General features: G+C 41.2%; 3 protein-coding genes across 3 annotated transcripts in view; 2 read left to right on the top strand and 1 right to left on the bottom strand.

Annotated features, from left to right (window-relative positions):
• LOC118740648 overlaps nucleotides 1-921 on the top strand; it is a 38930-nt gene extending 38009 nt beyond the window's left edge. The window contains exons 7-8 of the mRNA XM_036472260.1: nucleotides 123-211; nucleotides 270-921. Coding sequence (XP_036328153.1) covers nucleotides 123-211; nucleotides 270-563 — 383 coding nt within the window. The 3' untranslated portion in view covers nucleotides 564-921. The remainder of the gene's footprint in view (nucleotides 1-122; nucleotides 212-269) is intronic.
• Nucleotides 1-11339, top strand: part of LOC118740651 (golgin subfamily A member 6-like protein 22) — a gene marked incomplete at its 5' end in the record, with an annotated part of 500945 nt that overhangs the window by 392822 nt on the left and 96784 nt on the right.
• Nucleotides 978-11339, bottom strand: part of LOC118740647 (CD109 antigen) — a 158186-nt gene continuing 147824 nt past the window's right edge. Inside the window, 20 exon segments of the mRNA XM_036472259.1 lie at nucleotides 978-1434; nucleotides 1515-1668; nucleotides 1731-1854; nucleotides 1935-2110; nucleotides 2177-2532; nucleotides 2596-2773; nucleotides 3003-3350; nucleotides 3407-3825; nucleotides 3916-4047; nucleotides 4775-5101; nucleotides 5104-5181; nucleotides 5251-5388; nucleotides 5445-5568; nucleotides 5676-5822; nucleotides 5889-6000; nucleotides 6191-6285; nucleotides 9940-10128; nucleotides 10190-10520; nucleotides 10595-11073; nucleotides 11141-11318. Coding sequence (XP_036328152.1) covers nucleotides 1199-1434; nucleotides 1515-1668; nucleotides 1731-1854; nucleotides 1935-2110; nucleotides 2177-2532; nucleotides 2596-2773; nucleotides 3003-3350; nucleotides 3407-3825; nucleotides 3916-4047; nucleotides 4775-5101; nucleotides 5104-5181; nucleotides 5251-5388; nucleotides 5445-5568; nucleotides 5676-5822; nucleotides 5889-6000; nucleotides 6191-6285; nucleotides 9940-10128; nucleotides 10190-10520; nucleotides 10595-11073; nucleotides 11141-11318 — 4321 coding nt within the window. The 3' untranslated portion in view covers nucleotides 978-1198.

Genomic DNA, 11339 nt, shown 5'->3' with positions numbered 1-11339 from the left:
ACCTAACCAAAATATTGGTTGAAAATCTAACATTTCTTTAGATCATCAATACCATAATTTAACTCAACGTCCTTTGGTTTAACCAAATTACTAAAGCTCTGTTATCATTTATTATTTTCTAGTTTTACAAAAGGAAAATGGAGAACTTAAAGAGGAACTGACTTCAAAAACCAAGGAATTGGAAAAAATGCAAGCCAACGCCAAGGAAAATGTAACTACATTACGCCCTATATTCTATAAGTGCTTAATTTTTATCTTCCTTACCATAGGTCACCCGCATAGAAAAGTTGAAAAAGTCGATTGCTGCTTTCGAGCTCGATATAAAAGAAAAGTCACGCATCATTGAAGAGCGTGAGCGAGAGCTGACTAAAATGCATAAACTCTACGAAGAGCAGAAGGAAGCGAAGAAGAAATGTGACGATGTCATCTCAGTATTGGAGGCGCAAATTCAGGACAAAAATGAACAAATACGCAATTACGAGTTGGAGTTGAGTGAAACAGAAGAGTTACGCAAAACTATTATGAGCCTCATGGAGAGTAAGAAGCCGAAACGTAAAACATAAATTACTTACTCAGAGTCCGACATGATGCACTGACTGTCGCAACGATTAAATGCAAGTTAAAATTTGATTAAGTTTAGTATTGTTAGAAAGTTTATTTGTGCATCGTTAGGACGGAGGAGGGTAGGAAAAATATGGTAGCATATTAAGAGCGTTTTATAAATTATTTTACAATATATAGTAATTTAGCGCTTAACTTACTAAGTACATATTTAGTTAACAATTTCTAATTATACGTACATACATATATTACGGTTGCACATACAACTTTTTAAATGTTATAATGAACCGATTTCATTTGCATTCACATACATATATACAATACAAGCAAGTTTGTCAAAATAAATTACGACTAAATGTACATAAGTGCTTGTTTATTACTGTTAAATACAATATTTTTTTACAAATGCATGCAATTTGCTCAGCACCGCATACAATGGTTTAGCGTTATTAAAAAAAAAAAACAGCATAGTTACAGGACAAATATGTATATGTATGCACATAAACGAATGTAAATAATATTTAATGTATCGGGACATACGTTCGTTGAACTGTTTAGTATCACTAGTGGTTACTTTAAAATGGTTAAAGCTTTTTGTTTAAATTTTTTGTTTGCAAAACATGTATGCTTTGCAAATCTATAACGTATACATAAAAGTTGCGGTCACTATTGATAGGCCTAGTAAAGCGATGACAAAGGCTGAAACGCGCGCTTTTGCCCCGCCTGATCTGCCTTCGATGCTGCTATCACCACCATCCAACCGTCGTGATTCGCGCTTCTCAGCCTTTTCACAAAGCGTGCCGCAGTTGGCATGCTCGCATATGTCGCATACCACGGATTTGGGTGCACGATAGAATTGACGCGCGCGACGTGCTATAAATGAAGGAATTTATTTTATTAAAATTAATTTAGTTACACATTTATTGCTATTTATATGCTGCGCTTGGACTTACCATTATCGTAGTAGTCGTACATGACCACTGGCACCAGTTGGTGACCGGTGACCTTCACTGTTTTATAAGCATGTAGCGTCGGACAAACTTCGCGCCTATCTAAATAGTCGAAGTAAATAATGACCACAGTGTTGCGACGCTGCGTCTCGACACGCTGAGGAAGAGGTAAAAAGAAAACATGCAATTTCAGTGTTTAACATTTTTCCCATTTACTACCTTAATTCTTTCGCTAGATTCTAGTGTGGGCAGTGTTTCTGTGTCTACAACAAATCCGCTGGGCAAATAAATTTCCATAACAGCCATATTCGAGCGACTGGCATCACCCTCCACAGGTACGAAGCTATTTCATGGAAGAGAAATTCAATACGATTAAATATTAAATACAATTCACTGAAATCGGGGCAACATGCCGTTACACACCTAGCACATGCCGATAAATGCAAGTAATCCGAATGCGAGTTGCGATTCACCGTAGGATCGAGCACAAATCTCGGCCATGCGCTTGTCACATTTGTGTTGTAACTGTAGCTGAGTTGCGCAAAAGCCATGCCACGACCGGTAGCAGATATGGTAAGATTTTTCAACGTATTCGGTAGCTATGTAAGTGTAAAATTGCTTTTAAACTAGAAAAATATTAAACTTCAAATTTAATACCAACTCACTTCATAACTTTGCAGCGCCAGCGAATTCTGTCCATTCACATTCAGCATCGTCTCTGCACCCTGTCCATATTGCACGTTCACCTGCACATTATTCGCTTGACTTGAAAAGCGTTCAGCGAAGGCCATCAACGCTTGTATGCCCACTACGGTATCCTGCGATGAGACAAAACCACCGAAGCTATTACGTTGATCAGCCAGCCACTTGAGTACTGGCAACGCATCGCCGATGAGATTGTTTTCGAGCAGCGCGAGTGCAGCATATGAGGATATCTCAATATTCACCGAACGTGTGCGATTGTACCAAGGTGAGGGTCCCTCGGCCGTGGGCGCTGTCTTATTCCACCACTTTTGACCATCTGAAAATGTTTAGTGAGCATAAGAAGAGGTGCTGTTTTGAGAGTTTTCGTTTTTACGCAAACCTTCATTGACCGCCATAGCATCGAGTCGCTGCAGGAAGGCGCTTTTGGAGTTGTGATTGGCGCGTGATAGCACATAGGTGCCAATAGCTGTGGCATGCAAATCGCTCGAACTGTCCAAGCCGCGTGTTATGAAATCTAGGGCTTTGTTGATGACGTTCTTATACTCAGGATGGGCTTTCTATTGGGAAGGTAAGTATAATAGAATATAAAATATTTCTTAAATGTATTTCGAAAAATTTCTTAATTGTATTTCTGCATGTAAACAAATTTCATTCCTTACATTTATTTTTAATTCCATTTGACCTATTTTATTTTTATTACACTAAATTTTATTGTTTAGTTTAATCCAATTCCTGCCAGTTGATCAAACTTCTTTGCAGATTTGCAATAAAAATGTTTCAACTCACCGCATTCTCCATAAAGGCCAATGTCACAAACGCCGTTAAACTCAGGCCATCATCATTGAACGTCTCGAAAACATCACCTCGCTCTTCAAAACCGCCACCAACACTCTGTGTGCCGGCTAAATATTCCAAAGCCTTACTCACAATTGCCTCATCGATGTAAATATAAGGTGTAGCTTGACGTAGCGCACGCGCAACATAAGCCGTCAACCAAGTAGAACCACTCTTCTCCTCTAAACCGAATGCGCTGAAAGCACCATTCATATGACGATAGTAGAGCAAATGTTGATAGCCAACTTCCAAATTGCGCTTGATGCGCATCTCAGTCGCGGGCGTCAATTGGCGTAGGCGCTATGGTAATTGAAATTAATAATTTTTATGCATATAATGAGTCTCACTACCCTCACCTCCAGATAACGCAGCACCAATAAGTTTGGCATAAAATGCACCATTGTCTGTTCACCACAGCCCGTTGGCAAAACTATTAAATGCTCAATATTACCCAACAAGCTACCTATTACATCACCCACTGCTGTCACTTGTATCTTTGTTGAGCCAGCAATTGCATTGCGTGGCACATTGATGGATATATTCGTTTTGGTTTGTGGACTTGAACTGAGCTCGAATAGAAAGCCATGATTGATTGTCTCTGTAGCGCCTGGATATTCGACCAGCAGTGTGGTTTCAACTGTATCACCAGTCAGTTGCGAATTGGCCACAGCCTTAATGTTTATGGGTCCGACACGTTTGGGCTTCACAATAAAGGATACCGTTTTTACAGTTTGTGCCAGCACGCGTACTGTGCGACGACTGTACAATTCGATTTCTAAGATGAATGTGGGGGGGTGAAGAAAAGTATGTTATCTAGATTTGTAATGGCAATTATCAAAGAACGTTACTTATGTTCGTTACTTACTTGGTGTAGGATCGCCCTTGCTGTCGAGTGGTGGAAATTCAAATTCTTGTGCCGTGTTGTAAAAGGTCACTTCAACATCCAAATCACTATCCTTATTATTAGTAATCACAAATGGCAGCGCGATAGTTTCACCTGTAATATAGTTTGGGGGATACAAAAGTGTGAGTACGATTTTAAGAGTAAATTGATCGTAGTTAAGAGTTTAAAAATCTGTTCTAAAACATTTTTTTTTACACATTGTAGTGTACACTAAGCCCTGCCTAGATCTATCTAATCTTTCATTTATTGCTGTCAAGCTTGACTGAAGCTCCAGTAATGATAGAAGTATGAAACGTAATATTTCGATAGGGTCGGAAAATGTCCACGTACAGCGCATAAATTTTGGGTGCATCGGGCTCGAATTCGGATAAGTTGCAGTTTAACTTGAGGTAGCCTGAAGCTCTACCTCTGTAATGGCGATGATTGAACTCTACGACTTCAAGAGGCGAGAGTTGCTGAGGGCGGTGAGTTGTTCTCGGCAAATGCCGTTGATTGCCTGTGTGTACAGCGTCCGGTCAAGTCCTAGGTGTCGTCCTTGAGATCATAGACATGGCTCTAAAGTGTCTAGGCGGAGGTTCACCTTCCCCATAAAGAGGCTAGGCTGCTTACATACATAAACAAGTTTCTGGAAACATTTTACTTTTACAAATGTTGTGCAACATCGTTGTTACAGTCGAACTCTATAAACATTGATGTGAGGCACACACACATTCCATTGATACATCTTAATTATCACCTTTTCTTCAACACATTTTTGGAATACTTATTTATTTATGTAAGTACATACTTATTATCTAAATAACTTTTCCATCCACCTTACCTTTTCTAATCGAATATGGCACTTCAGTGCTAATGTAAAACTCCTTGTAAGACTGCAATGTTTTCGTTGGTTTTGTCAAACCCAAACCAGTTATTGGATCTAAAGAAAAAGCGGACAGCACCCATGAAGTCATTGAGCTGGGTATGCGACGATGTAGTGTAGTACGCCCCTCATTACCGGCCGAAATGTTCAGGAAGAGCCAAGTATCAGCTGGTTCATGCATTAAATGAATGCGTGGATTATGCCAATAAGGTTTAGGTGTGTACGAGAAAGCGTAACGCCCTTTACCCGGCGCCAGTGTGTTCACCTCGAAGTGATGCGCTGGACTATATCTGTTTTACGTATGGTTGTCAATTTGTTTTCGTCATCGTCATAGTCGCGCAGCAAATTGGGTGTAGTTTCAGGTTCTGAAAATTAAGAAGGATAGAATTATTACAAAAATTTTGAGAAATTTTAAGTTGGAAAATATAAGTTACCCTTTTCTATTATAAAATCTGCATTCGACATTGTTATAACTCCAGATTCTTTACCGGGTGAACCGAGTTGCGTATTAATATCACGCAGCTCGTAAGTTTTCAAAGCGTCCATTAGTCCCTCATAGCTGAGATCGTTTCCTGAAATGGGTATATGTATTTACAATGAAATGAAATATGGTATTTTTGGGTCATACCTTTTCGTATGTTTGCAGCGTTTTGATCTACCAACATGAGCCCCACATACGAGTATGGCTTGGTCGTAATTGTTATGTCGATATCCTGACCTGGCGGTGCCTTGAGTGGCGCCTCAACTTATATCTGCAAAAAATAAAATCGAAAATAGTAAATCAAAGAGTTTGAGAGAATTTAGAGCATATTTTACTAGCATAAATTAATTTCTATTTCCCCCTCAAATCCTTACTCACATTATTTATTAATGTATGCTCGAATTCGATGACCTGCTCATCGTAGACAAACTCGCCATTCACTACCATATAGAGTAGCAGTTTTGCGCGCGGCATCATTGCAAATGTCGCCAGCAATTTAAAAGTGTGATAGTTGCTGTTTTCCACCTGGTGATAGTTTATTTGTAAATTTATAATTTGTTGTAATAAATTTTGCATAAAATCAACTCTTACTTGAACAGCATGTGTTGTAATAATATCGCCACGCCCTACTATTTGATAAATAAAGTATTTCATTGGTTCGTTGGAGCGTACTGCCACAGCAACCTCCTGATTTATCATTGGCCTGCATTAAGTGTACCGAAAAAAAATAAAAATAAATAAACGAAGAGAAAATTATGCTTAGTGGAGAAGTTTCTTTCTCTTTTGTTAACCGCATTAAGTGCAAAGTCAAAGACTATGCTCGAAATAAGCTTAATAAGAAGTTACATTAACATTTTGACTTTGATTTTTTTATATTTCCATTACTTATATACTTATCATTTAATATTTTTGCTGTAATGTAGTTTTTACTGTGTAAATGTTTACGCGGTATTTTGGCCACATCCGTAATAATGCCAATATAGTTTACCTGAAAAACGAGAAGTTAGTAAATTTTGAAAATTTCTTTATCAGGTTTAGGTAGCATAAAATTGAAAAGTCGATTTAATGGAACAGGATTATATAAGAGAAGTCCTTTGGATTTTTGTTTCTTCGTAGATTTCTTGCAATCTCATGTAAACGTTAATAATATTTTTTAAATATCCGATTTCTCCAAAAATTATCATCGATACTTAAACTGCGTATGCCGGATACGGCTCCAACCGAACGCCAGTTCGGTTTGGTGCAACTCTTGTAATGGATGGAACCACCTAAGAACCTGTTCTGGCTTTTGGTCACATTAGGAGTGGACCATAAGGCGATTGTTCTCTTGTTACTCACACCATATGGAAACCTTCGGCTTCACGGCTTTCCACTCGCGCAACGCAAGTGTCCCCTGGGTTCCATAGAGCTCACCTGGGCAACAACGCAACCTTTCTAGCCCTCCTCTGCCTTTCTTGCCCTCCCCGTCTTTTCTTCCCCTTATCCGCTCTCTTTTTCTCCTCTACCTTCCTCCTCCTCTAACTCCAGTTTTAAGGTTACCCAGCAGTCTTTGATCCCTAACACAACCTGCTCCATATGTCTCTACATATAATATCGAACCGTGACATCAGTCAAGTGCAACTCCTGCTTTGACTGCTACCACTTTCGGCAATGTTCTGGTTTACGAAGCAATCGTGGTAGTGGACTTGAGACTATCATGCTGCCCTACTGCTGAGGCGGCTTTCAGCCATTACCACTAGGCTGCAATACATAAGGTTGAAATAATTAGGGTAGTACCCCACATATCTTTAACCCATCGAATATCGACCTACCTCCTATGGCATACAAAATTGACAGTTTAACTGTAACGGAATTCAGCGCAAGATCGAGGATATGACCGTCTTTATGTTTGATAGCTGTGATCTAAGATCGAAGTTCCACAGCAACTTCACTTTGATGAGCTTTCCTGGTTATGATGCGGCCCGTAAGTATCACGAGCGATACGAGGATTGAGGATTACCTTTCATCTTACACTACACTGTTAATATCACATATTTGCTGTGAAGAATACATCGACAGCAGGGAATGTTAGTTCATAATTTCTCCATAATTTCATCGTTCCCACGACAGTCGGGTCTACGTTACCGAAACGACCCAGATTTATATTTGGCCAAGGATTGTAACTAAAGACACACTCCCCAAAAACTCTTTGGGGAACTTGTATGCTGCTACAACAACAATGTTAGTTCATAGCTACAATAGACCCACCGACTTTGCTCCCGCGGACCACGGTGCGTATATAAACTTCAACAAAGCTGATTAGGAAAGCTTTGCAGAAATTACAGAGAGCACCTTCGCCGCCCTTTCCACACCCACAAACGTACACGTTGGCGAACGTCGGTTCCAAGGCGAATTTATACAAGGTTGTGTTGACAGAACAAAAACAAACATTACCACAACAAATTATACGCACATTGACAATCAGTTCAAACCAAAATTACAACGAACACATCATTTTGCCGAAAGGTACAAATTCGACGTGAAATCAGGGGATCCGAGATTAGCCTTGGTCAAATCCGCAAGGTAGTTACTGCTGTAGTAGCTCGATTCAGCCCATCCTGAGCCCAGATCGATTCCGTTCCGTTTCTTTCGTCGATCACGTTTGGTCGGACACGGAGCGATGCGCGAGCTACAAATTTTAGCCGGCGCATTACAATGAATCCCTTGGTAGGTAAGGCCAAACGTCGAGTGATCAGGAGGCTGCACAAACTACCAAAAAAAATAACAATGCGCCTTTCACTCTCACCAGCGATGAAATTCAGGTGACTTTCGTGAGGCGAACGCTTCTTACGCCATTGGATTTGACAGACTATGCATATTGACGCCAAAACACTTGGGCCCGGCGCGAGTAGAATACGTTACTAAGGTCCACAACTTGCCCTTGATCACTCTCATCATTCCTGACATGAGGAAGTATAGAAGCGTGATCCCACTACTTAAACCGGGAAAATCTGTTCTCAGAATAGAGCCTCATAGCGCTATAACTAGATTCACCTCAGTGAACATATATGCCTGAGAGGAGGTGTCATTTGACACCAGCGAAGCGTTAGCGGAAGCCATAAAGTGCATAGTACCACCACAGCACATAAGGCCGTTAACAAACATATAACTCGCGGCATTAACTGTAACCACATTCGCGAGAGAACTGTACTGGTAGCGCTATATTGATCACTAGGGACTAGTAGAACGCAGCTACAGACATGTCGAAACACTGCACTCCGAAGAGCCATGGAATGCCTTCTTATGACGCCTGAACACCATGTGCACAGTGAAGTCTCAAGGCTCCCCAATTCTGGTTAATTTGCTTGAAGCAGTACCACCTCCCAGGCACATATGTAGGAACTCGCGAATTACCAACAAGCGTTAAATGAAATCCATAGAGTCTATTACCACCTTCATAGACTCTCACCCAACTGGAGTTAAATCACCGCCCATCTCTGGCGCATAGCTTCAGATGCCGCGAGAGGCGCACGCAACTTTGGCAAAACTCAAGTCTGTATTCGGCAGCCGATTGAAATCATATTTATCCACACTCGGTTCCGAACTATCAAACGACTGCTGACAGGCCGCTGGAAATGATGCTGAGCTTGCCAACAATATGTAGATCTCGAATGAGGGAAGTTTGCAGCAAAATCACCTGCCAGGTAGTCCGTGATTTGTAGATGATTAAAATAAAGTTTAGCTTCCTGTATGAGTTAGGTGCATCGCGGATTTTTGAGTTCTGCTTGAAAGAGGAAGATGATTTTTTTTATGTATTATGGCGACTTGGCATCCGCTTCTCAAAACCTGTATTCGTCTAACTCCTCCCGACGGCAAATGTTGTTAGCTCTCTGACTTGACAAACGATTTGGCGCCAGTGTGAACGTATGATACCCATTCGAGCCGCCTAAAAACTTTGCAGAACGCAGCTGTGCGACGGCTACAGGATTTTACCTCATGCCTTTGGGTGATCTTATCAACGAGGAAGACCAGAAGTTGGCGGGGAAAGAGCACAAAACTTTGATTTTGAAGCAATTCCTCTAGGGATGCCACTATGGTAACCATCTCAACAACGTTCGGCCTCGTAACGAGGCGCCGATCAGGCGCGTGAACGAGCATCTCCCCGGCACGAAGGACGACGTTAAGCTGTAGGCAGTTACTTCATTCTCTAAGCCTGAGCCGCTATAACGGATTGCACAACACCGAGTGAGATACGGTGTACCCTGCCTCAACTAACGTCGTGCTGGTGCAAATGCCCCAACAGCTGATTTTTTGCGCCAAAATCCCGAGGTGACAAACACAAACGCATCGTGATGACAGGGACGACACGACACCAACCATTATTTGCAAGCCAATCGAACTCGACGACCCTAATACTCGAAGCCTTGTTGTCAGCGCCTATCGACGCAGTACAGTTCTAAGGCCCAAGGCTCTGCAAGTAGGATGGTGAAGATGGCAACAACTGACGGGAGCTCGGGTTAATTCCTGCTACTACTAAAACAGCAACCCTTTATCAGTGTTGCATCACCAAGAATTTTTTGCCACCAAAATAGTATAAAAGCTTTTATGGACTAACGACTTCTAAATAATTTCATATTGTCTTCACCTTCTTCTAAGTACTTACGATAACTGAATGATATTCATCCTTATCACCTTCCGGTACGGTAAATTTCATTTTGAATTCACCATTTGTGTTTATAACATACGCGGTCTTATTGTACATTTCGCTGCTGCCATAGACATTGGTCAGATAAGCGGTCGCCTCGGGTGGGAAATCCTTTAATTGAGCACCGTCGTTACGCATGATTTTTGCCTTGAATAATAATAGTTAATATAGGTAGCTTTTGTGAAGGCTAGTTAGTGGCTTTACTTACCGTCACCTCGAATGGCACACCTGGTATATAATAGCTGGGTATACGTACAGTCTCAACGCGATAGGCATCTAAATGCACCGTTACTACAGTGGAGAAATTCTGCACCGAACCAGTCGATTTCTCCTCCACCAATGCGTCCAATAAATATTCGCGCTCGTAATCCTCTTTCAACTTAAGCTCATCGCGTATATCGAATTCGAAAAAGGCACTCCCATCAATGGGCACCACTTTTCTTGTAATCAAATCGTTCACGAACGGCTGCAGCGAACCGAAGAATGTGGGATAAATAGAGAGTGTAGCTTCGCCTTTGATGGGTTCGCCATATGCGTAGCTAAAAAGAAGAAGCGAGAATCACATAAATATTTATCAATACTGTAAACTCAATCCTCCAATAAGATTACTCACTTCGCCTTAACAGTTGCACGTATTTTTCCATCTTTGTAGATCGCACGCTTTACTGTGTCTATATCCACTACAAATTTAGGCAAAATGTATTCCACCACCTCGAAGGTGCTTTTGTGCGACTCCTCCATTACCTCTACATTCACCGACCATTCGCCCATTTTTGGATAGTCGGACAATTGTAGCTCATTGCTATAGACAGCATTGGTTAGGCGTATATCCCGATAGCTTTTTATGATATTATCGCCAGCATCACGTATCGTTAAGTGTACGCGACCGAAATTTCGTGCCGGCTTCAGATTGGCGTCCAGCAATACAACGCGATAATGCACTAAATCGCCGGGTCGATAGATGGCTTTGTCGGTTTGCACCAACACGGTGAATTGTTTTGTGTCGAAGTTGAGTTGTGTTTCATTGGTGAATATGGCACCATTGATACCTTCAGCGGTTAGGTTGTAGCGATCGCGCTTCAGAGCGGGTATCTGGAGGTTTTTTTTAGAGTAGAAATTTGTTGGAGACACTATAAAGTTGTTAAATGTAAATACATACCTCGAATTGCACTAACTGCGTTGAGTATGGCCGCACTTCTGTGAATTTGAAATCGGTATAACTGGAACCAATTATGCCCAATTTTACTTTCACCGGTTCTATGGATTTATGTACACTCACAGCAACATGATATTGTGAGTTCGGTCGCAGCGTGTTGGGCGCAATTATCGAGTAAATACTGTGGACAAAAAAGAAAAAA

The sequence above is a fragment of the Rhagoletis pomonella genome, unplaced genomic scaffold, assembly GCF_013731165.1.
Source record: "Rhagoletis pomonella isolate Grant_MI unplaced genomic scaffold, Rhpom_1.0 Rhpom_scaffold_00006, whole genome shotgun sequence".
NCBI classification, from domain to species: Eukaryota; Metazoa; Arthropoda; class Insecta; order Diptera; family Tephritidae; genus Rhagoletis; species Rhagoletis pomonella.
Note: the sequence above shows the minus strand (reverse complement) of the source record. Positions and strands in the feature narration are given on the sequence as shown.